The sequence below is a fragment of the Anolis carolinensis genome, chromosome 3 (assembly GCF_035594765.1).
Source record: "Anolis carolinensis isolate JA03-04 chromosome 3, rAnoCar3.1.pri, whole genome shotgun sequence".
Classification (NCBI taxonomy): Eukaryota; Metazoa; Chordata; class Lepidosauria; order Squamata; family Dactyloidae; genus Anolis; species Anolis carolinensis.
In genome coordinates this window covers 113,143,415-113,166,965 of record NC_085843.1, presented here as the reverse complement: position 1 = coordinate 113,166,965, position 23,551 = coordinate 113,143,415, and the positions used below count along the sequence as shown (strand labels likewise).

General features: G+C 38.7%; 1 protein-coding gene across 3 annotated transcripts in view; it reads left to right on the top strand.

Moving 5' to 3' along the window:
* The window catches only part of aff3 (ALF transcription elongation factor 3), a 328,454-nt gene that overhangs the window by 47,442 nt on the left and 257,461 nt on the right, over positions 1-23,551 (top strand). For all 3 annotated transcript variants that reach the window (XM_016997240.2, XM_062975376.1, XM_008120270.3), the window contains exons 2-3: positions 10,487-10,607; positions 12,332-13,120. In XM_016997240.2, the coding sequence (XP_016852729.2) occupies positions 10,487-10,607; positions 12,332-13,120 (910 nt within the window). The remainder of the gene's footprint in view (positions 1-10,486; positions 10,608-12,331; positions 13,121-23,551) is intronic.

The following is a 23,551-nucleotide window of genomic DNA, read 5'->3' as shown; positions in this document are numbered from 1 at the left end:
TCCTCCTTAATAACTTTTGCCATCTTGACCACATTCTGATGCTGCCATGTATATCCCAGTTTTCATCTGTGAAATAGTGGAAAGTATGCAGCTACACATGGACAGAAAGGGAAAGTTTGAGCCATTATTGAGTTAAGCACGAGATATTTATTACCAAGCTGTTATCAGCTCAAGTATGTCTTTGAGCTTGGAAAAATTACTTTTTAGACTATAACTTTTAGATTGCAACTAGCCAGGTTGACCGTCAGATTTTGAAAATTGTATTTTGAAAAAAACAATTGTGTTTACATAAAGGCCCATAGCAAGAAAAAAAATGTTTTTTTTTGGGGGGGGGGAAATTGAAACAATTTTTATTTTTTAAGTTAATCATGAAACTAGGCCCATAACACATAACACAAAATAATTTAAATTATTTTAAATTCTATGTTTCAGTCTATACAGTATTTTATATAGCCTTAATTAAGTCAAATTTCTATTTTAGCTACAAAGTTTCAAGTCTAAAAACTGAAAATGATTCTTAATTGGCAATTTAGTGGTTACAAAAGAATATCACAACGCCTGTTGGAAATATGTGAAAACTGTCTCAATACACTTTGACAGAAATCAAGCTGCATCAATAAATTTTGGTGGACATTTCCGTGGACTCTCAAAGAGTACAAGTCAAGTTAATCTTTCTTGCCCTGTTGTGCTTCTTATATATGTTTTCAAATGTTTAAGAGTTGAAAACAACATTTCATTTGTAGCTGTTGACACTGCCAATGTTGCAGAAATCTGAATAAAAATCTGTCTATTACAGACAAGATATGCTTCCAGTGCATTTGATGGGTTCTTTTGTAGATGTAATATTTTTCCATTTTTTACATCACAGATCAAACTATTCCATCAGTGTGTCATTATCTTGAAGGCATTCATTGTAAAGTTCTGTGCACTTGTTCAAGTTGGATTTTTAATGGCCACAATTAATACTTGCAGTTCCTGAACTACTTCCCTATGCCTTGTAAACCTTTTTTGAAGCTGACTGCAGAAAAAGTCCAGAAATGGGATATTCACATTTAGCCTATAATATTCCATTGGTGTTGGTGAAGTTGCCTGGATTTTGCTTTTACAAATCTTCCCTTAACAGATGTGAAGAATCCTCACTTCTCCACCCATAGACTCCACCACTGATCTTGCTGTGTCAAAGATCTCCTATAATTCTTTCACAGATTCTGTGCTCATCTCTCCGACTTTTTCTAAGACACTGTCAACGTATTACAGACTACAGAAAATGTTCACATCTACTATTTGTAATATTTTGCTAAGCTGAAAGATGATGACAGAAGCTTTCTTGGGATATGCAAGTCCTAAATGCTTTATGTAGTGTATGTGATTGCTGTTTTTAGTTTTATAAATGTAATGGTTTTAACCTATTGTTGTTGTTTGATATTTGATGTTTTATACATGTAAGGCATTGAATTTTTGCCATTGATTATTTTGGGAACTGCTTTGAGTCCCCTCAGGAGTGAGAAAAGCAGGGCCGGGCTGTGGCGCAGGCTGTTGAGCAACCAGCTGCAACAAATCACTCTGACCAAGAGGTCATGAGTTCGAGGCCAGCTCGGAGCCCCGTGTTTGTCTTGTCTTTGTTCTATGTTAAGGCATTGAATGTTTGCCTTATATGTGTAATGTGATCCGCCCAGAGTCCCCTTCGGGGTGAGAAGGGCAGAATATAAATACTGTAAATAAATAATAAATAATATACAAGTTCAATAAACAAACAAACAAATAAATAAATATGGTTACTACAAATTCAGCATTCAGAACAGCTAAAAGAAGGTATCACTGTCCAGCTTGGGAAGAAGTCTCACTGTTATCTAGAGGACTCTCTTTGAGTTCTTCAAGTGTTCTCACCACTTGAAGTTCAACAAAATGTAAAACTGCATCATGCCACTCAACCCAATGGGTTCCACAAAGTGGCAACAGGTTGTTGGTTTTTTTTGTGTTTGATTCAGGGAAACATTCTTTTATATTTTTCTTCAACAGTTCCAGTCTGATGAATGATGCTCTGAAGAAATTGCACACAGATGATATTATTCCTTGGCAGTTTCTGACTGGTAGAATGTTGCAAGTCTTTGTTAAGACTAGATTTAGCGAATGAGCATTGCAGTGGATGTAGACAGCCATTGGATACTTCTGCGATATATTTGCCTGTTCAATACTAATATGACCACTCATATTAGCAGCTCCAGCATAACTCTCTCCACATAAGTATTGCAAATTCAGTCAATTTTTTTCAACATTTTGAAAGATCTTATACATATATTTTCATATAATAATAATAATAATAACAGCAGCAACAACAACAACTGTATTCTTATATTCTGCCCCATCTCCCCGAAGGGTCTTGGAGCAGCTTACATGGGGATCAAGCCCAGTAAAACAAAATTAACATATATCACCAAAAATACAATTGCATTACAATGAATTAAACACATAAAAAACATATAAAACATCATAAAACATCATAAAACATAAACTCAACAACAGCCAATAACCAATAGTCGAGCACAGTGGGCGTGTCCAGAGCTGAAAGGGCAGGACAGTGCTTATGCAATATACTACAAGGGCGGGGCTGGTAATAAAGTGCAAAAGCAAGATATTAATTTAGGGCTAGAAGGGTAAAAAGAATTGTTGAATTGATTAGTCAAAGGCACATTGGAACACCCAAGTTTTCAGATCTTTCCGGAAGGTGGCTAGGGTGGGTGCTAATCTAATCTCTCTGGGGAAGGAGTTCCAGAGCCAGGGGGCCACCACCGAGAAGGCCCTCTCCCTTGTCCCCACCAACCATGTTTGTGATGGAGGTGGGAGTAAGAGAAGCTGCCCCCAGCAGATCTTAGAGTTCACACAGGTTCATAATGGAAGATGCGATTGCAAAGATAGGCTGGACCCGAACCGTTCAAATTGGAACATCTAAAAATCAAGATCAATAACCCACATATGTTATTACATTTTTAGAAAATTCCTGTAATCTGGTACCTAGTTATTTAACATACTTGATAGTTTAGGAGCCCCGGTGGCTAAGTGTGTTAAAGCACTGAGCTGCTGAACTTGCAGACCGAAAGGTCCCAGGTCAAATCCCAGAAGCGGAGTGAGCGCTCACTGTTAGCTCCAGCTTCTGCCAACCTAGCAGTTCGAAAACATGCCAATGTGAGTAGATCATGCCGGCCACATGACCTTGGAGGAGTCTACGGACAACGCTGGCTCTTCGGCTTAGAAATGGAGATGAGCACCAACCCCCAGAGTCAGACATGACTGGACTTAATGTCAGGGGAAACCTTTACCTTGACCTTACCTTTTAAAACCAACACAAATTATCATAGTTGTTATATACCTGGAAACAATAAATTTTATTTAAACTTAAGTTTTTCTTAGAAAGTTTAACCTGGGGAGTCCAATTCTGATGTCAGTTTTGGTACATCATCTTCTTGTCAAAAAATGTTCATTAAACATCCACGACTTCAAAACTTGGTCTCTTCCATTATGTTGGCTATTGCTGATATTGCAATGTAAATTGGTGGAAAGATGGATAAGGATAGTGTGAATAAATTATCAAAATTTGGTTGTGATAGTTCTTGCAGTTCTGGAGGAACTAATCTTTGCTTCTCATATACTTAGCATGGGAATTTGGTTAATTAGTTAAAATTCATGAGTAAACCAGGTTTTTTTAACCTGAAAATTGGGAGGGGCGCGCGCGTGGTTGAACCCCTAATCACTGCCCTGCCTATGAGCTTGCGTACATACATGTAATGTATTTCTTAGAAATAATTTCAAAAAGAGAAGAAGACCTTTTGATTTTTCCTGCCTTTCTTTTGGAGCTCTCTTCTTGCCTGGGCCTTTATTTTAGTAGGCAAAGCTTTAAAGGTGTCTGACAATCTCTGTATACTCATATATTCACTAAGGGTACAATTTGCTTCACAATTAAGAACCCTAAGTGCATATCAATTTTAAGTGCACTTAATTGTATATATAGTACCAAGCCCTGTGTCAACCCCCCTCCTTTGTTTTGCTTTCAAGGCAATCTAGAATACCATAAATCACACCCGCACATGAGTCTGCCGCACCAAGCCTTTTTAAAGCTGAGTAAAACATAACTTGACATAACACATGTATCATTTTCTTGATTAACTTTGATGAACCTCCAGTCATTATCCATTATAGCAACAGTAAATTGGAATTGCTGCTTTGTTAGTATAACACATATAGGCAGTTTTCATGAGTCATAGAATTAACGACTGCTAACACTTGGCACTGATAATGAAATATAATATTTTTGCCTTTCCTTGGAAGTAAATTAGAACACACAATTGCAATTACACAACCATTCCTTTGTGCAAGAAAATAGCTAATTATGTATTTATATTCCTATTGTTATCTTTTATTAGAGAAGTAAATGAACCGAATCATGGGTAAAACCATAGTTAGGAAGGTAAGACATTTTATGCTAATTTTAAGAAGGTTGAATGCAGTAAATTATTGATTTGTTATTTTCATCCTCTGCTATAGTGAAGTATAGGTGGGCATTCTGGGAATAGTCAGTTTTCTTTAGGAAGCAAAGCCAACATCAAAGGCCCCATCTACACTGCTATATAATCCAGTTTCTGAATCCAGATATCTGCTTTGAAGTGGACTATATTTCAGTGTAGACTCATATAATCTAGTTCAAAGCAGATAATCTGGATTCAGAAACTGGATTATATTGCAGTGTAGATCCAGCCTAAGAGGAAATTTGCAAACATTGCTTTTCTGCATTTTACCAGATGAAAAGGAATGGCAGGAAGCAATAGTCAACCTAAATTATATAAAATAATTCCAGAGTACACCTGTTTTTAATTGTCTATTTTCCCATTATGGAGTTTCCAGATCTGGCACCTACATTCCATCAAATATTTGGATAGGTGGTTTTAGAATGGTTTCATGAACAGAATTAATCCTTTCACATTGAATCTAGCTTTCTGTCTGGTGGTTGTGCATGTTTCTGCCGTGTTTTATGTGGCAAGTTTTCATAGTTAGGACAAATCATAAAAGCTATGAAGGATGTAGCTTCCCATGCATCCAGCTTTAAAATTGCTAGAAGGTAAAGTTTTAAAACTCAGGCTGCAAAGTGAAAAATGAAATTTAACCAGGCATTTTGTTGAAGGAGAAGTAATTTATTGGATGTAAGATGAAAAGCTGTGAGAGTAAACATCAATCTCATCTTAGACACATGTCACTGATGGATGTTTGCTCTGCACAGCAGCCTGGAGGTAAACTCTTTGAAATAGCATAGTAAGTACTTTATCTCTCTGAGCGAAAGAACACAGTTCGTTATATTGTGTGCTTATATTGTTTGTTTGCTTTTTAAAAAAAAATCTGCTACATCTTCATGCTCAATCAAAAAGAAAACAGTAAATCAGTGTAATTGTTTTGCCCTGTGGCATTTCTGTTTGTAAAAGGAAGGAAAATACTGCAGAACCTTCAAATTAACTTCTGTTTGAACTAGGTGAAAAGTCTAAAAAAAGTCACATGCAGTCCAAGTGTAGCATTTTATTAATCATGTCACTAGTCCATCAACAGCTGGTATGGCATTTAACTTGCACTGTGGCTTTTCCCCTTTCACTTCAAAATGCTTTTAGCACTGAGGCATGTAAAGCTTTCATTTCTCAGAAATCATCCTGAGCCATTAGCAACACAGAGTTTATAAGCAGTCATTATTTTTATTTAGCTGAAATGAAACTGTTATCAACTGACTGGCCAGCAAAGGAGTTGTCACGAGTGAGCAACAGAAATGCAGAAGTAATTATACCTACTGGATAGCCCTTATGTTTAGAAAGATTACTCAGTGTGTGTATGTTAATAATTAAAACAATCATTCATATCTTACCTTATGCAAAGTTAGATTGTTGGTGCAACTTGCACTGTTCTGTCCCTTACATACCCTATTAGGAGGGGTGGTTAGTATCCTGGAGAATGAGATCAGATTCAAGATAACTTCAACAGATGAGGGAATTGGGCTAAAAAGATCCAACAGGGATAAATGTAAGTTACAACATCTGGGCAAGAAAACATGAAATGATGGACACCTGGATTAATAAGAGTACGGACTTTATCATGTTGGGATATAATCAGTTTATATCAGTATGCATCCAATATTTTTTTACGGACTGGATGCATACTGTATTGAGACAGGATGCATTCTCTTCTCATCATACCTGATCATTATGATTCTTATGATTTAAAAGTAGTGTGCTTTAACTCATCACACCATGGAAGGCTGGCTCCTCCCAATCCATTCAAAATACCCCTACATCGTTCTATGACCTTAACAGCAAAAATATTGTCGCTGATTGGATGCATACAGATTTTCCTATCACACACAAAAACCGTGCTTCAGCAATGGAAGAATCCATAGTATTTCAAAAAACACAATTAGGATTCTGTCTGCAAATAATCTGTTTATGCGACATTTTGCAGACGGATTCTGAGAAAATACTGATGGGATGGAGCAATCATCATGTGATGGGACCCATTCGAAATCATTCTCAGGCTCAGGAACGGAGTATTTCCTAATGTGATAAAGTCCTTTATGTGAAAAGAATCTAGACATCTTAATAGATCACAAATTAAACATGAGTCAACAGTGGTATATGGTGGCCAAAAAAGCCAATGCATTTCTGGGCTGGAAGATTGTGTCTGGATTAAAGAAAGTAAATAATAGTAATAGGCCCCGACTCTTCTGGGCTTCAGGAAGAATGTAAAGACATGGCTTTGTGCGCAATAATTTAATGAGTAAGCATTATATTGACACGGTCTGAACTAAGGTCTATGTGCAAGGTTCTTGGAAGAATGGAATTAAGTAATTTATATGTTTTTAATGCTTGTATAATGTATTCTTAATGATCATTGTTAATGGTTTTAAATGTGTTGTTAATTTTTTTTTATTGATTTGTTTGGCATTTAATTTTGCCGGGTGTTGTAAGCCGCCTTGTCTCCTCGGGTGAGAAAGGAGGGGTAAAAATGTTGTAAATAAATAAATAAATAGTACCACTATTGTTGTATGGCGAGACCTCGCCTGGAATACTGTGCCCAGTTCTGGATATTGCTGTTCAAGAAGGATATTGACAAGCTGGAAATTTGCAAAGGAGGTTAACAAAGATGGTAAAGGGTCAGAAAACCAAGCTTTATGAGGAATGACTTTTTAACTTGGAGATGATAAACTTGAGAAGTGATACAATATCTGTATTTAAATACCTGAAGAGATGTCATATGAAAGATGGAGTGAGCTTTTTTTCCTGCTGTTGCAATTGATTCAAATGACAAAAGAGATTCCACATGGACGCCAGGAAGAACTTATTTATGGTAAGAGCTCTTCAACATTGGAATAGATTGCCTTGGAGGATGATGGAGAGTTCTTTAAACAGAGTTTGCATGGCTTTCCTTCTTTAGCTGTGTATTCTTGCATGGCAGGTGGTTAAATTAGATGGCCCTTGGGATACCTTCCAACTCTATGAGTCTGTGCTGCTGTGATGTATTCTTATCAAACAGGAGGTTATGGGCAGAGCTGACTGTTATTATCTAGGGGGAAAGTAGATGTTTGGTGAAAGTCTTGGGTTTTTACCAGAAATCTAAAACTTTTGTGTGACAGGAACAATTTAGATGCGAGAAGCATGGGCAAGAGTATACATAGTAACCCATCCATGCCCATCATTTTTATTCATTTATTCTCTTTATATTCAAATATTGTGGAACCCAAGGAGCCTTTCAACATGATTAAAACAAATACAACTACAGAGTATGTTGTAGTATTAGAGATATCTTTTTAAAAAATCCAAAAGCACATCAGAAAGAGAGAGCGAAAGGAAAAGTAAATCTCCCTTCCATTAAAAGCCCCCTTTCACCAGATTATTTGCTGTTATGTTTTTAATTTTGTTGCCTGCAAAATTAAATACTTAAAAATATCTTTAGCTTGTTGTTACTCCCTTAAAATGCAATTTGCCACAATTGGGGGGGGAAAAGAGAAGAAGGGATAAGTAGCAGGGAAAGCATAATCACCCCTTCCTTGTCTAAGGTAACATTAGGGTGGCCAAGTCAAGACTAACCCACACACTGAGATTTAAGGGCTTCCGCTTGTGATGCTATAAAGATGTCATTAAGCAGGATAAATTTAGCATCAATCACAGTTGCATTAAGTATGCCAAACGAGTGAAAGAAAACCACTAAATCAAAGCAGCAAGAAAATATTTTTTTCAAGGTGGTGCTCTCACCCTGAGATTCCTCTTCTTTTCCCTTGGGATCAGAAAAGGCCCAGCCCTAAGATCTGGGAATTCTGTAATTGCCCCCTCAAACTGTCCTAGTATTCCAGCTCTTGACCAACATACATCACATAAGCTACCCTTCTTCCAAATGACCACCCAGGGAGCGTCAGGAGCTAAGGACAGTGGTAAACAGGTCCAGAGTCAGCACCTGGCTGAAATAGGTATAGAGAATCATACTGGAGCTGACACCAGTTGTGACAGGCAGCATCCCACCTATCCTCTTTGGGTGTATTATTTAATACGGCTTTGAGCTGACCAGGCCTGTAGAGGGTTACATGTTTCCATGTTATTATTTTACAACTCTGGAACTTAATTCCAAGTAAATGTGTTTAGCCTCAGTCATGGTAGGCACGTGAACCAAGCAAAAGGGTGCTTCCTGATCATCATTTTGAAGTGAGGTGGTTGCCTGCTTGCTGGTCCATAAGCTCCTTCCGGCATCAGGGCAACAGCAAAAAAATCTGTTTCTCTAGTTATGCTGTTGATATGATTTAAGTGACTTTGAAAAGCTAAATTGTACTTCAGTGCATATCTTTAAAAAAAGAGTTGGCAAACAGGTGTTTCTTCCTCTTCCTCACTCTTAATATATTATGAAAGATTTGAGGCAGAGAATGAATAAATAGTAGGTGTGCATTCAACAGTGGAATGGAGGTAGACCTTAGCTAACATCATTGAACTGAAGCTTTCCCCTTTTTAATTCCTCAAGAGTGACACATGTATGTAGAAACAGGTCTCTGTTTAAAACATTGTTTTGGGCCTGAGAAGCTTTAATTGAAGAGGCTAGGATTTAATTGCAGAGTTATGTGTGCAAAATATATGCTCTGGAAAGTAGTTTTAGGTCTTTCCATTCAAAATGTTTAATATTTTCTATTGGTAGAACTAATTTACATTTGTAAATCTACCTAGTTCACAGAAAGGGGTAGTTGCACCCAGCTTTTGCTACAGTTGTATGACTACAAACAACTTCTGTATAAATAGGAGTGGGGGAACCTTTAGCTCTCCAGGTGTTTATGAGTACAGCTTCCCTGGTATGTTACTACTGGGTGTGTTTCGGGACTCTCTGCACATCTCTGTTTTGGAAAGAGCAAGAGATGACATGAGGGTTACAGAAATATTTGCAGCTGCTGAGAGAAAAGGAAGACAAAACCAAGGTGATATCCGCAGTTTCGCTTGCTAGAGTTAATTTGCTCTGGCAGGTACCTAAACAATAGCTGGGCTGTATTACCCCCCTCTCACCTTCTTCTCTCTTGGCAGTGTGAGAGGGCCACTACCGTCCATGTTTTTCTGGTTTCCGTCTCTTCCTTGGCAAAATTGACTAGGGGCAGGTGGCTTTTGGCAGGTGGCCCACTGACTTGGCCCTCCTCAATCCAGACGATCGGTGCCCTTGTCAGCCAGCAAATTATATTGGGCTGGCTCTGCCTCTTGGTGCAGTTCAGTCCCATCAGCTGAGATGTCTTATCTTTGTGTGAGAACCAAGACTAAAATGGATCATTCAAGCATAAATTTACATACTGATGACCTAATCAGGTCATGTCTTGCTGACAGAAATCATGTTCTATAGGAATGTCTTTTCCAGTTGGTCAAGATGTCAGATAAGTCATAGAGAACAACTGTTCAGATGCAGTTTCATGTTCATCGCTGATTAACAAAGATAAGAAGAAGTTGCATTACTATGAAAATTTCTGTACCATGTAGCTTTAACAGCCCTGTAGGGAGCTTGTTAATGAAAAAAAAAATACAGAAATCAACTAGAGTGTTCTTCTAAAGCATATTCTAATACCATACTCTAAGGAACTGCCATAAGAAGAAATATGTTCATAGTTTTTGTTTACACATAGCTGTAATTACTGTCTCTTTTAAAAAGTATTTTTAAAGTATTGCTTTGATAAGTCTCATTTTTATAATAAGACCTTTTCATTACAGAATCTAAGATCTCACCCTTCATTTCTTAATAGGTGTTTTGTGTCTATGTAGTGTGTGTATGGGGGGCGGGGGGTGGGGGGTGGAGAGAAACAAAGTTGGTTTTTGTGTCCTGAATTTCTTTGAAAGTCATTAAATTGATTCATCTTCTTGTGACTTTTGTGATCTTCCACCTGATTCATATTTCTCCATGTAGAAGCTGATGTGGTCAATTCTATTTTTCTTTCTTTCTTTTTGTTTAGTGTCTATGATCCTGACAGAAATATGCTGCGCAGGAAAGAATGGGAAAGAAGAAATCAGGATATCCAGCATGATGATGGCTTATTTAACACCAGTTACTCTCTCTTCAGTGAACCATACAAGGTAGTTTTGTTTTTTACCAATATTCCTCTCCATCATTTGATAATTGATATTGCTTCCAGTAAAACAGGGAAGCACTACCACTTATGGGCCAATTGTTGATATGTGAAAGTATCTCGTAGAGCCCATTCTATAAATGCAGCAGGGTGAACTCTTAGTTCCATGACTTTTTTTTGGTGTGTATGCAAACCTCCCCATTTTTTTCTATTGCTGATCTTTCCAATGTCATCTAGGGAAGAAAAACTGCATGATAGTTGACTTCTTTTTTCAAGAGCCCCTTTCCTGTCAAGGGGCAAAATGTTGTAAATATTCTGGACAGAAGGGGTGAGATTCATGTAGCCCTCCCAATGTTATAACACTTATGGTGCATCTACACTGTAAAATTAATGCAGTTTGACCTCACTTTCACTGCAATGGCTCGTACTATGGAATCATGGGAGTTGTAGTTTCACAATGTCTTTTACAAGGCACCAACACTCTTTACCAAAGAGTGCTATTGCTTTACCAAACTATACATCCCAAAATTCCATAGCATTGAGCCATGACAGTTAAAGTGGTGTCAAACTATATTAATTCTATAGTGGAAATGCACCCATAAGCTCATGCAACCATCTAATAAAATTTGAATGGTTGCATTATGCCCATCCAATCCTAGAAATGATCAGTGGAGGCTTATCATGTTTCTTAATAACAAGAGTAAATCTAATGTCTCTTTCCAAGTGGAGTACGCCTGCTGAATCAATGGGGTTTACATAAATTTTGATATTTAAAAAGAGAGCCATATTAGTCTGTTTTAGTATAAAATAAGGGTGCTCATCAGAGAATGTGTGTTGTAATCCATTCTAAAATAAACCTGTTAGTCCTCATGGGACTACAGAACCACTCTCCTCCTTTCTTTTTATACATAGGTGTTGACTTATGCATAATTGATTGAAGGGGTACTACATAACAGGGACTAGTAATTGGATTTAGTTTGACTCCTTGGCACAGACTGCAGTTTCTATTTTCTCCTTTTCTCACATAGGTCTGGGTTACATCAGCCTTGGTTAGAAGAAAGGTAAAGATTGCATTTCCCCTCCATTCAGAAGACCTGAGCTAGAATCAGCAATTATGAGAAGCTATCCATCCATTTCTCTAACCCCAAATCACCAGCCAACTTTAAATCAACTATTCAAAACTATTCGGCTGTTCTTCTCCCTCTATTAACCAAGCTGTGCAAACCTCAGAATCTTACAAGGGTAGCCCCATCTCGGAAAAAAATGACCTGTAGTATCCAAGCAAAATTATCTATGCAAAATGATGTATCAACCTCAAAAAGAATAACAGCTTTGTCAGTGAAAAACATAAACAAACTAATTAGCGAGAATATATTCAATAAAGATAAATACAGACAGCTAAATAGTACTTTCCCCTTTACTAGTGTAAATTTCAAAACACATTTCATTCAAACCACCCAGTATGTTTAACAATACTTTTTTCTGGTCATATTTTCTGCTGATATATTTTGAAGAAGGATGTTTATACAAATGATGGATTGAGATTGTGTGTGATGTATGCCTTGATGTCTGTTAATCATTTTCCATGTTCAATATTTGTGGACTTCAAATAATAAAACATCTTGACTTGATTTTTCAATTGTTATGCTACTAAACTGGTCACATTAACAACATGGTTTTCAGTTGATTTATTTGTTACAGAATGTCTTTCTGTTTTGCTTTGCTTTACAGACTAACAAGGGGGATGAACTCTCCAGTCGGATCCAAAGTACCCTGGGCAACTATGATGAGATGAAAGAGCTGTTGACCGATAGATCCAATCAAAGCCATCTTGTTGGTGTTCCAAAGCCTTGCGTATCACAAACATCTGTGACTAAAGCTGAGGAGCACTTTACTGCTGATCCAAAGCCACATACGCAGGCTTCCATTTGCAGTCCTCCAACGTCCTTGCCAGTGCCACCATCTGGACAGCTGAACAAGGCTACAACTATGGGTTGGCAAAAGTCTGGATATACTTTGGAGAGCCAGCCAAGGGGAGCTAAACATAGGCGTGGACTATCTGATTCACATTGTAATGACTTTAAGATAGCTAACCAAAAGAACAATTTAGAAAAGGTGAAACTTTATTCATCCAGTCCATCGTCACCATCTTCATCCACTGCTACCCAGGGCCTTTTACCATCTGCACCTGTAGACAGCATCCGAACACAACAGCAGCCAAAGCTGAGTTGTGGAGCAGATGTTGGAGTCCAGGCTCAAGAAAGGACAGCAATGCATAGCAATGGACATTGTGTACAAAACTTTCCCCCTTCAAAGCCCAGTATAGTTCAGCAGAAACCAACCGCTTATGTAAGGCCAATGGATGGTCAGGATCAGGCTCCTGATGAATCTCCAAGACTAAAGGTACCGGCTGAAACCAGCATGGTCTGTAGTTCATATAGAGGGACACCTTCAGCTAAAACTGATTCAACTAGGACCAAGTCAAAACCAACAAAATGTGATATCTCCAAGCAAGATGAAGTAAGTGCCAGTTAATTACAATCTGGTATTATAAATGGTTAATTGCTTTCTCAGTATTAAGATCTAAATCAGGCCTGCACAAACTGTGGCCCTACAGACCTTTGAACTTCAGCTCCCAGAATTCTTGACCATTGGACAAGCTGGCTGAGGCTTCTAGGAGTTGGAGTACCTGTGAGCAGCTAGCTGCAGCCAGCTGAGACCAATCACTCTGACCAAGAGGTCATGAGTTCGAGGCCAGCTCGGAGCCTGCGTTTGTCTTCTGTCTTTGTTCTATGTCAAGGCATTGAATGTTTGCCTTATATGTGTAATGTGATCCGCCCTGAGTCCCCTTCGGGGTGAGAAGGGCGGAATATAAATACTGTTAATAAATAAATAAATAAATAAATAAATAAATAAATAAATAAATAAATAGGGCCACAGGTTGTGCAGGCCAGGTCTAATTGTAGTTGCTAGCCACAACTAAGTAGAACCATCAAATCAGTATGATTGATTTAAATGTTGACTTACCATTAATCAGTCAAATCACTGAGTCTATTCCAGGTTGGACTAAGCAGTTCCCTTTATGTGCAAGGCTATGAGCTGAGTGTTTTGTTATATTTTCAACATATTAATTGTAGCTCAGTCTGCAAGTAGCAAACATATAGTGCCATCAAAGAGCTAAAAGGTTGCCGGGGGGGGGGGGATTCCAAATTGTTTTTTTGTTTTGTTTTATATTGTCTTATATTCTGTATAAACTGTTTTTAGATTTACAGCTGTTAGAAACTATTATCCCCATTCGTACACTTCCCTATGGAGCTCTGATTGTATAATTTTAGTAACTTTTGCTTCCAGTTGTGGTGATAAACTAATCCTTTAAATAGATATGGTAATAGCCAAATAATAAAAACCTTTTCAATTGGGGAGAGAGTTTTAAAGTCTTGATTCTAAAATATATAGATGTTTTACTTTCTTGATGTATGGGTAAACACTCAACCAAGAGATTTTTGAGGGTAAAACCCGATTTTTCTTCTTTGCTATTAATGCTTCTAGTGCTCAAATAATGAACAGGCATAATCTAATTGTTAATCTGTGATGGGCATCTTTGTGTCATTGCTTCTGAAATTCGAGAAAATCCCTTTTTGAGTAAGTAAGTCTCACCAAATGGGACAGAGCCCTGATGGCGCAATGAGTTAAACCCTTGTGCTGGCCGACTGCTAACTTGAAGGTTCGGTTGCTGACCTGAAAGTTGCCGGTTCGAAACCAACCTGGGGAGAGCGTGGATGAGCTCCCTCTGTCAGCTCCAGCTCCATGCAAGGACATGAGAGAAGCCTTCCGCAAGGATGGTAAAACATCAAACATCTGGGTATCCCCTGGGCAACATCCTTGCAGATGGCCAATTCTCTCACACCAGAAGCAACTTACAGTTTCTCAAGTTGCTCCTGACACGAAAAAAAAACCCTCCAAAACCAAATGGAACAGCAAAATGGCGATATATGAGCATTTGATTGATCATTTTGGAATCCTTAAGAATTACCTATATTATTTCTCAAAACTGGTTGTTTTTACAAGTATAAAGAAATGCATAGCTGAAAAATACATGATAAAACCAGTTAAATAATTCCAGGTCCACATTTTTTTAAAAAAAAAAGATGCAAAAAAGAGGAATATTGAAAATATATGGCTGCTTCTTACAATATAAGATCTTCTTTCTCATTTGCTCTTAGAAGGTTTCATATCTACGGGCCATGAAGTTGGCTTCAGTACAAATGAATCACAGGAAGTAGCACTTGAATACAAATTATAGGCCATTACTTTTAAATATTCAGGAAAGGTTGATTTCCCCTGCAGTTCAGTTCCTCATTTAATATTGTTAATCAGCTTTGGAAAGCTCTCAATAGCTTGGCATAGAGTGAATCTTATAATAATGTTCAAAAATTGTTTTAATGAGAATACCCTAGCTATACTTTATGTATAAAGGCATCAAGTGTTCATTTAGTATTTAATTTTTAGGAGTCAGTTTCATCAGTATCAATCAGACTTCATATCCGACCTCCTGGACCTTTCAGAAATCATCCTACTTCTGAGTGTAAAAGATAGCCTCTCATCTCAAGTGCTGCTGTTTCACATTTTGAATTTTATTGTAAGCTGCTTATGAATTATATTATTAGAATGAAAGTCTGATGTACTGAAGAGAAAAATCTTAAAGCATAAAATAGGCCACAGAGAGACACTTGTTCCTAGTGTTCCTCTTCAAAAATTACTTACTGTGTGTGCCTGCATTCTCATTTATCGCAGGCTTCTGATTTACCGGTATATAGTGTTCTAGCTAGGAATAAAATGCTAAGGTCCGGTGTCTGGATTCTGAAACATGCATTCATTTTAAGCTGACTTTATGCACTTCTATTTTAAAGTGTAGGCCAATATATCTAGACAGATATAAATCTCATTGGTTCCTCTTCCCAAGGAAGTACAGTAGTTAGAGTAGATAAGAATTTAAAACAAGGGTAGAAAACATGCAGCCTTCTAAATGCTGTTGGATCACAAGACTCAGCTTTCCTCATTGTTAACATAGGAGACGCAGTGGCACAATTGGTTAAACCCATGTGCTGACTGAACTGCTGACCTGAAGGTTGGCGGTTCGAATCCACAAGATGGGGTGAGCTCCTGTCTGTCAGCTCTAGCTTCCCATGCGGAGACATGAGAGAAGCACTCTGCAGGATGATAACACACCCAGGTGTTCCCTGGGCAATGTATTTGAAGATGGCCAGTTCTTTTACACCAATTGATCTGCCTCAATTCACTTCTGATGCAATAAAAAAAATGTTAAACATGATGGAAGTTGTACTCCAACATTTGGAGGGCTGAATGATCCCACTCCTCATCTGTGCACACATTTATATGCATATCTCTTCCAAAGTAAGTCCAACTGGCTTCAGTGAGACTTCTCCCAAGTACATGCGTATAGGATTATGGTTTTGCCTCCCTGCAGAGATATTTGCAATTGCACAATTAAGTGGTACAGTTTAGATGTGGTGGTGTTAAAACTTTTTTTATTCAGTCTGTTTTCACTGTGATCAATGAGAATTTCCATAATAAGGAAATATACATAGTTGTCTTTTCCACATTATAGTTGACAATTAATTTCAGTCATTTGGGGGCATTTGCTGGCTTCAGAAACATTGTACTTTTAAAAATCAATAAATTATATTTAGGAATTTGGAGGTATTGCACAAGTCTATTTAGAATATTAATTATTATGGCTTTTGTTAATTTGCTGTCATAATCAATATCCTTTCATGAGACAGACGTCAACAGTCCAGCTCTGTACATTATATCATAATTGTTACTGGTTCTTTTAATTTTGTTTTGATGGTGCATGGAAGAATAAGTAGCTTAAGAGAAGAATTTGGACCTATTTTTTAGAAAGCTGGGTTGCTATTTTGGTTAAACAGTACTTAGCTGTGGTGTCCTAAATGCTAATTGCAAAGATATCTGTATGCATTGCCATTTCTGTAAGACAACAATTGCAAATGAGATGTGTTGGTTTTAAATACAGTAGAGTCTCACTTATCCAAGCTAAACGGGCTGGCAGAAGCTTGGATAAGTGAATATCTTGGATAATAAGGAGGGATTAAGGAAAAGCCCATTAAACATCAAATTAGGTTATTATTTTACAAATTAAGCACCAAAACATCATGTTATACAACAAATTTGACAGAAAGTAGTTCAATACGCAGTAATGTTATGTTGTAATTACTGTATTTACGAATTTAGCACCAAAATGTCACAATATATTGAAAACATTGACAACAAAAAAGGCTTGGATAATCCAGAAGCTTGGATAAGCGAGGCTTGGATAAGTGAGACTCTACTATACAATCACTTTGATCCAATAGACTGGAATGGAGCTCCAATATCTGAAAAGATTTTTTTTACCCCCCCCCCCCCATCCCTCATATTGTATCTCCAAAAAATTCTATTCCAGGGATGTTGATGTGGGCCAGAATGGTATGGGAAGCTGAAATGTAAATGTGGATTTGATTTAAATTAGGCTGTGTGTATATAAGTATTTTGTGCTATGTGATCATTTAATTGGTTCATGCCTGAGGAAACACATTTTGAACAGAGCAAGAGATATAAGAGTTAGGTCAGTTTTACTGAAATACATCCTATGATATTTTACTCAACTGCTACACCTATCATGAGACCTCATCCAGATGTGTCTAAATATGCCATTAAGAAGATAGTATTGGTATTCTATGTGGTGTTTCATAATCACACATTAAATTACAGATGCCATATCATTGCCAATGATACTCCCTATAGAACCTCATAAGACCAAGTGGAAAAGAAGACATAGGCAGCAATGTTGAACAGACAGTTTTGGGTCTTATAAATTGTTAGGTACCGCCCACTACCTCTACAATCATGGCACAGTTTCCATTCTTTTACTGGACTTTGACTGTGAATGAGAATGTAGTCTGTTCATGACTATGGACTAGAGGGTATGGCGCAACTTGGCTGGTTCTGTTTTCTTGGAGTTGAATACTCAGTGTATTCTCCACTCTGTACAGTGAGATCATTTCTCAAATGCAAAAGTGTGTATGTCTCTGTGTGTTTGAGAGAGAGAGAGAGAGAGAGAGAGAGAGAGAGAGAGAGAGAGAGTATGAATGAATGGGAAAAATCACGACTCAATGTCCAAGATGTTGTTGTGGAACTCATATTCTGCAGTACACATTAAAAGTCACATAAATGAAACTGTCCTCCTCTGAAGTCCTGTTATCTAATGCAGGGCTTCTTAAACCTAAACTCAATCTGCAGAAGAGAAAGTTGAGAGGAGATATGATAGCCATGTGTAAATATCTGAAAGTATGTGGTAAGGAAGAGGGAGCAGGCTTGTTTTCTGCTGCCCTGGAAACTAGGACTCAGAACAATGGGTTCAGATTACAGGAAATGAGATTCCACTTGAACATTAGGAAGAACTTCCTGACTGTAAGAGCTGTTCAGCAGTGGAACTCTCTGCCTCAGAGTATGATGGAAGCTTGGAGGCTTTTAAACAGAGCCTGGATGGCCATTTGTCAGGGGTGCTTTGATTGTACTTTTCCTGCATGGCAGGGGGTTAGACTGGGTGGTCCATGTAGTCTCTTCCAACTCTATTATTCTATGATTTTATGATTCCACTCAGGATCCCTTTGCTCGAGAAATTTTTACATGACCCCAGGTATATAAGTATATAAAATAATTATTAAAATCAAATATTTACATATAAAAAATCAGCATTTGCAAGGCTTGCTAAACAGGCTGATTTTCCTTTTTATGAAGCATAGCTGAACCATCTTCTGTAGAGTATTCTGTAAACACTGCACAATAGATTTGTGTATATGTCTAAAACAGCCACTAGGTGATGTTCGGAATTTTTTTTGTTACCCCAACATTGAGCTAAGAGGATCCCAGTGATAGTCATTTAGACATTGTTACATGTTGCCACTCTTTACTCGCTGCAGATATGATTCCATTGTGTGCTCACCTGAACCCCCCAGTTATAAGATTAACTGCCAGCTGTTATTTACTACAGAATCATAGAATCGTAGAGTTGGAAGAGACCTCACGGGCTATCCAGTTCAACCCCCTGCAAGAAGCAGGAAAATCTCATTCAAAGCACCCCCGAAAGATGGCCGTCCAGCCTCTGCTTAAAAGCCTCCAAAGAAGGAGCCTCCACCACAGTCCGGGGCAGAGAGTTCCACTGCCGAACAGCTCTCACAGTGAGGAAGTTCTTCCTGATGTTCAGGTGGAATCTCCTTTCCTGTAGTTTGAAGCCACTGTTCCGCATCCTAGTCTGCAGGGCAGCAGAAAACAAGCTTGCTCCCTCCTCCCTATGACTTCCCCTCACATATTTGTATATGGCTATCATGTCTCCTCTCAGCCTTCTATTCTGCAGGCTAAACATACCCAGCTCTTTGAGCTGCTCCTCATAGGGTTTGTTCTCCAGACCCTTGATCATTATAGTCGCCCTCCTCTGGACGCTTTCCTGCTTGTCAACATCTCTCTTCAACTGCGGTGTCCAGAATTGGACACAGTATTCCAGGTGTGGCCTGACCAAGGCAGAATAGAGGGGTAGCATGATTTCCCTGGATCTAGATGCTATACCCTTATTTATGCAGGCCAGAATCCCGTTGGCTTTCTTCGCTGCCGCATCACATTGTAGGCTCATGTTTAACTTGTTGTCCACAAGGACTCCAAGATCTTTTTCACACGTACTGCTATCGAGCCAGGTGTACTAGCTTCACTCTCATCTCTTCAAAGTGTATGTGGGACAGGAGGCAAAACAGCATACTTGCATATCTCTAACAATTTCTAAAGCAAGCGGACAGCTCTGTGAACAAGTTAATCTGCATTGCCAAAAGGCAAAGAAAAGAAATAGAATCAAACTGGCCACAGGCAACAAAAGAAAGTAGTTTAGATCTTACAAGAATAGGAAGGTCAGGCAGTTTCATGCAGATGATCTCAGGCCCAGGAAGCCTTTGGGTCCTGTGAGGAAGAAAAGCCGGGTATAAATTATTATTATTGTTGTTGTTGTTGTTATTGTTATTGTTATTATTATTATATGCCCCTCTCAATAGGCAATCCCAATTGTAACCCACATGAACACTGAACCAAACCAACCATCCAACCAATTCCAAGTTATTTTAAAAACTCAGGATAAAGCATGGCTAAATTTATTCTGCTGTATCACCCTCAGGTCACAGAAATATTTGGCACTGCTCCAGAGGTTCACTCACATTACAGTAAAATGGTCCCCTATTTTACTTTAACTGCCATGACAACATCCTGTGAAAAAATCTGGGGCTTATAGTCCGTTGAAATATTAGATCTCTCTGACTGAGAATTCTAAATACACTTTCTCCAAACTGCAGAGGATGTTGCCATTTCAGTTTAAGTACAATATAGCACTATAATTGTGAACGGGCCCCAAATTAAAGCCATGCACCATTTTCAAGGAAGACTCAAGACTAACCTTGGATTTTAAACCATCCTGAGTTGTAGATTTGCAACCTATAGTTATAGATTCAAAACTACTCCATATTCAGCTACACTACAATTCACGATCATGACACTATTTGACAAGCATGATTTCCCCTAAAACCCACCTTAAAATACTGGGAGCTGTTCCAAGTAATTGAAGTCTGTGATGCAGTTGAGTGAAGCAGTCTTATTGCATCCTGCCTGGCGGAAGTGGGCTGAGGGTCCTGTAATTCTGTGATCCTGAAGTGTTCCATTCAACCATACCACAGACCTTCATTGCTTAGAATGGTTGCCTGACTGGAGCTTAAAGTGAATTTTGGGGGTTGATTTCTTAGGCAATTGTAGCTTGAATGATATGCAGGATTTCAGCCCATTGAAAAAAAATTCCAAGTAAAGATTTGTAATTGCTGCCATTATCTATCCCACAAAATTATAGTAAATAGTTTGCAATATACTTAAAACACTATCTTTTTTCTCATTAAGATAAAAGCAGATCAAATTGTGATGCAAACCTGAAATGAAATAGATTCTTTTTCCACCGCAAAGTATCATTTGGAGGATGCATTTGCTCTACTTTCCATTGTTTGCTACTTCTTAAGCTTTAGAGAAAAGCATTTGCAGTAACAAAGTAGAAGAATATGGCTGCTGAGTCTAGGCATTTATCTGAAATGCCATATTGCATGAACCCGTTAATGTCAAGACATATTGTCAAGAGCTTCACATAAAAATGCTGACCTTTTGTGGGTTCTTGATTATTTTTGTCTCTCTCAATTAAGAAACTGTTCAGAAACCAGTTCACTGTGTGACCCTGACTATATAAATCTACTCCAATAATTTCACAGCACTTCTACATTAAAAATTATGGTGTATCTGTGGACCTAACTGCTCTGCTTCAGTACATTGCAGAGCCTGTAAAATATGCTGTTCAGGAATTTCTCTGTTACATACTTTAATAGTGGCAATATAAAGGAGACTATAATAGTGACTCACAATAAGAAGGATCAAACCAGAGGTTAAAACATCCAAACCCACGTAGGTCATGTCAAATCAAGGGAAAAGTAATTTAAAGTGCAGCAAGAACAAGTGAAAAGGCATAGCTGAATCTTTTGCCTAGTTGTGGCTTCTTTCAAAAAAAGTTGCTTGCCAGCAATATTTAGTTCTGATTCTGATTTTGGAATACAGCTGGACAAAGTTATTATGGAAAGCACAGTCAAAGTGCTGTGCCTGTTAAAGTGCCCTTGCATTCTCATGTTATATGATGGTTGACCCAACTCTTACATATTTGTTTGCTGCCCTAATGTCTGACTCAGTACCCAACAATTATAAATTACTGAAATCACTGCCTTGGTTCCCATATTCCTGATGGTAAGAGTTGTTTGACAGTGGAGCCTTGGGGTCCTTCCAGACAAGTCCTATATCCCAGGATCTGGTCCCAGGTTTTCTGCTTTAAACTGGATTATATGAGTTAGATAATCTGGGATAAACAGAAAACCTGATATCAAATCCTAGTATATAAGGCCTGTCTGAAAGGGCCCTAGGGGTGTGGTCTCCTTCTCTGGAGATTTTTAAACAGAGGTTGGATTGCTGTCTGCCAGTAATACTTTGGTTGTACTTTACTGCATGGCAAAGGGTTGGATTGGATGACTCCTGTGATCTTTTCCAACTTGATAATTTTTATCTTTTTATGTATTGAATTTGTATCAGTTCAGCAGAGAAATATTTTCAGTGACTCAATACTTCAGTATAGGTAATAATTTGGGGGATATAGTGCTGTTGAAAACTAAAACATAGGCAATAGACTAACTAGATGTCCAATATTGTTAACATACATTAATTAGTTTTCATAGCTTAAGTAGAAGCTGCAATATGTTTGCTTGCCTGATCAGAATCAGGACTGCAACACTTAGTTTCTTAGTTTAAATCATCCCTCATACCTTCTTCCATCCTGATATAGTCTCTCCCCAAAACAGAATCTTAAAATTCAAAGCAACTATTGTACCTAATGGATAGCAGCAGTCCTTTTGAGTTGGTAGCACTGGAGCCTATGAAGTTATAGGATCACAGAAATTGGTATAATTGATTATTACAGTGAATTTATGACCACAGCACCAGGTCCTGCATGGACAGGAACAACTCTTTTTAATCTCTCGTCATGAGAATTTCTAAGAAAGTACTAACTGATTTAGGTCCTGCCAATGGACTACAACCAAGAGGGAGCTTTGTTCTCAACATCCTTGAAAATTGTTGTATAACCTATCTGAAAATCCATCTGAAAATGTCTTTAAATTATGGGGAAGATGAGCTAGGGGAGTGTTTCTCAACCTGGGGGCTGGTAGCCCCGGGTGGGTTGCAAGAAGGATTCAGAGGGGTCGCCAAAGACCAGCATTTTCTGTTGGCCATGTGGGTTCTGTGTGGAAAGTTTGGCCCAATTCGATCGTTGGTGGGGTTCAAGTGGGTTCTTTGATTGTAGGTGAACTATAAATCCCAGCAACTACAACTCCCAAATGACAAACTCTATTTTCCCCAAACTCCACCAGTGCTCAAATTTGGGCATATTGAGTATTTGTGCCAAGTTTGGTCCAGATCCATCATTGTTTGAGTCCACAGTGCTCTCTGGATGTAGGTAAACTACAACTCTCAAACTCAAGGTCATTGCCCACCAAATTCTTCCAGTATTTCCTGTTGGTCATGCAAGTTCTGTGTGCCAAGTTTGGTTCAATTCCATCATTGATGCAGTTCCAAGTGCTCTTTGATTGTAGGCAGGAGCGGCCCTAGGTTTTTCCAGGTGGTAAGCCACCCCCCGCTCGAAATTGTGCTCCCCATCCCAAACTTACCGGTGGCGGCGGCAGCGGGCGATCACTGGCGGTGGTGGGGGCGACCATTGGGTCGCTCGCCGCGGAACCAGGAAGTAGCTTGTATTCTCGCGAGATCTCATGAGATTTCCGTGAGATCTCGCAGAAATCTTGCGAGATCTCACAGAAATCTCGCAAAATATTGTGAGAATACAAAATACTTCCTGGTTCCATGGCGAGCGACCCAGTGGTCGCTGTCCGTCCCCCCCCCCCCCCCCCGCTGCTGCTGCCGCCCACCGCTGCCGCTGCTTTGGGTGCGCCCAGGAAGGCGCAGCGCCCGAAGTGGGGGCTTCAGCAGCGTCAATGAAGAACCGGGCCTGCTATAAATCCTAGCAACTACAACTACCAAATGACAAAATCAATCCCCCCAACCCCACCAGTATTAAAATTTGGGCGTACCGGGTATTTGTGCCAAATATGGTCAGTGAATGAAAATACATCCTGCATATCAGATTCATAACAGTAGCAAAATGACAGTTATGAAGTAGCAACAAAAATAATGTTATGGTTGGGGGTCACCATCACATGAGGAACTGTATTTAGGGGTCACGGCATCAGGAAGGTTGAGAACCACTGA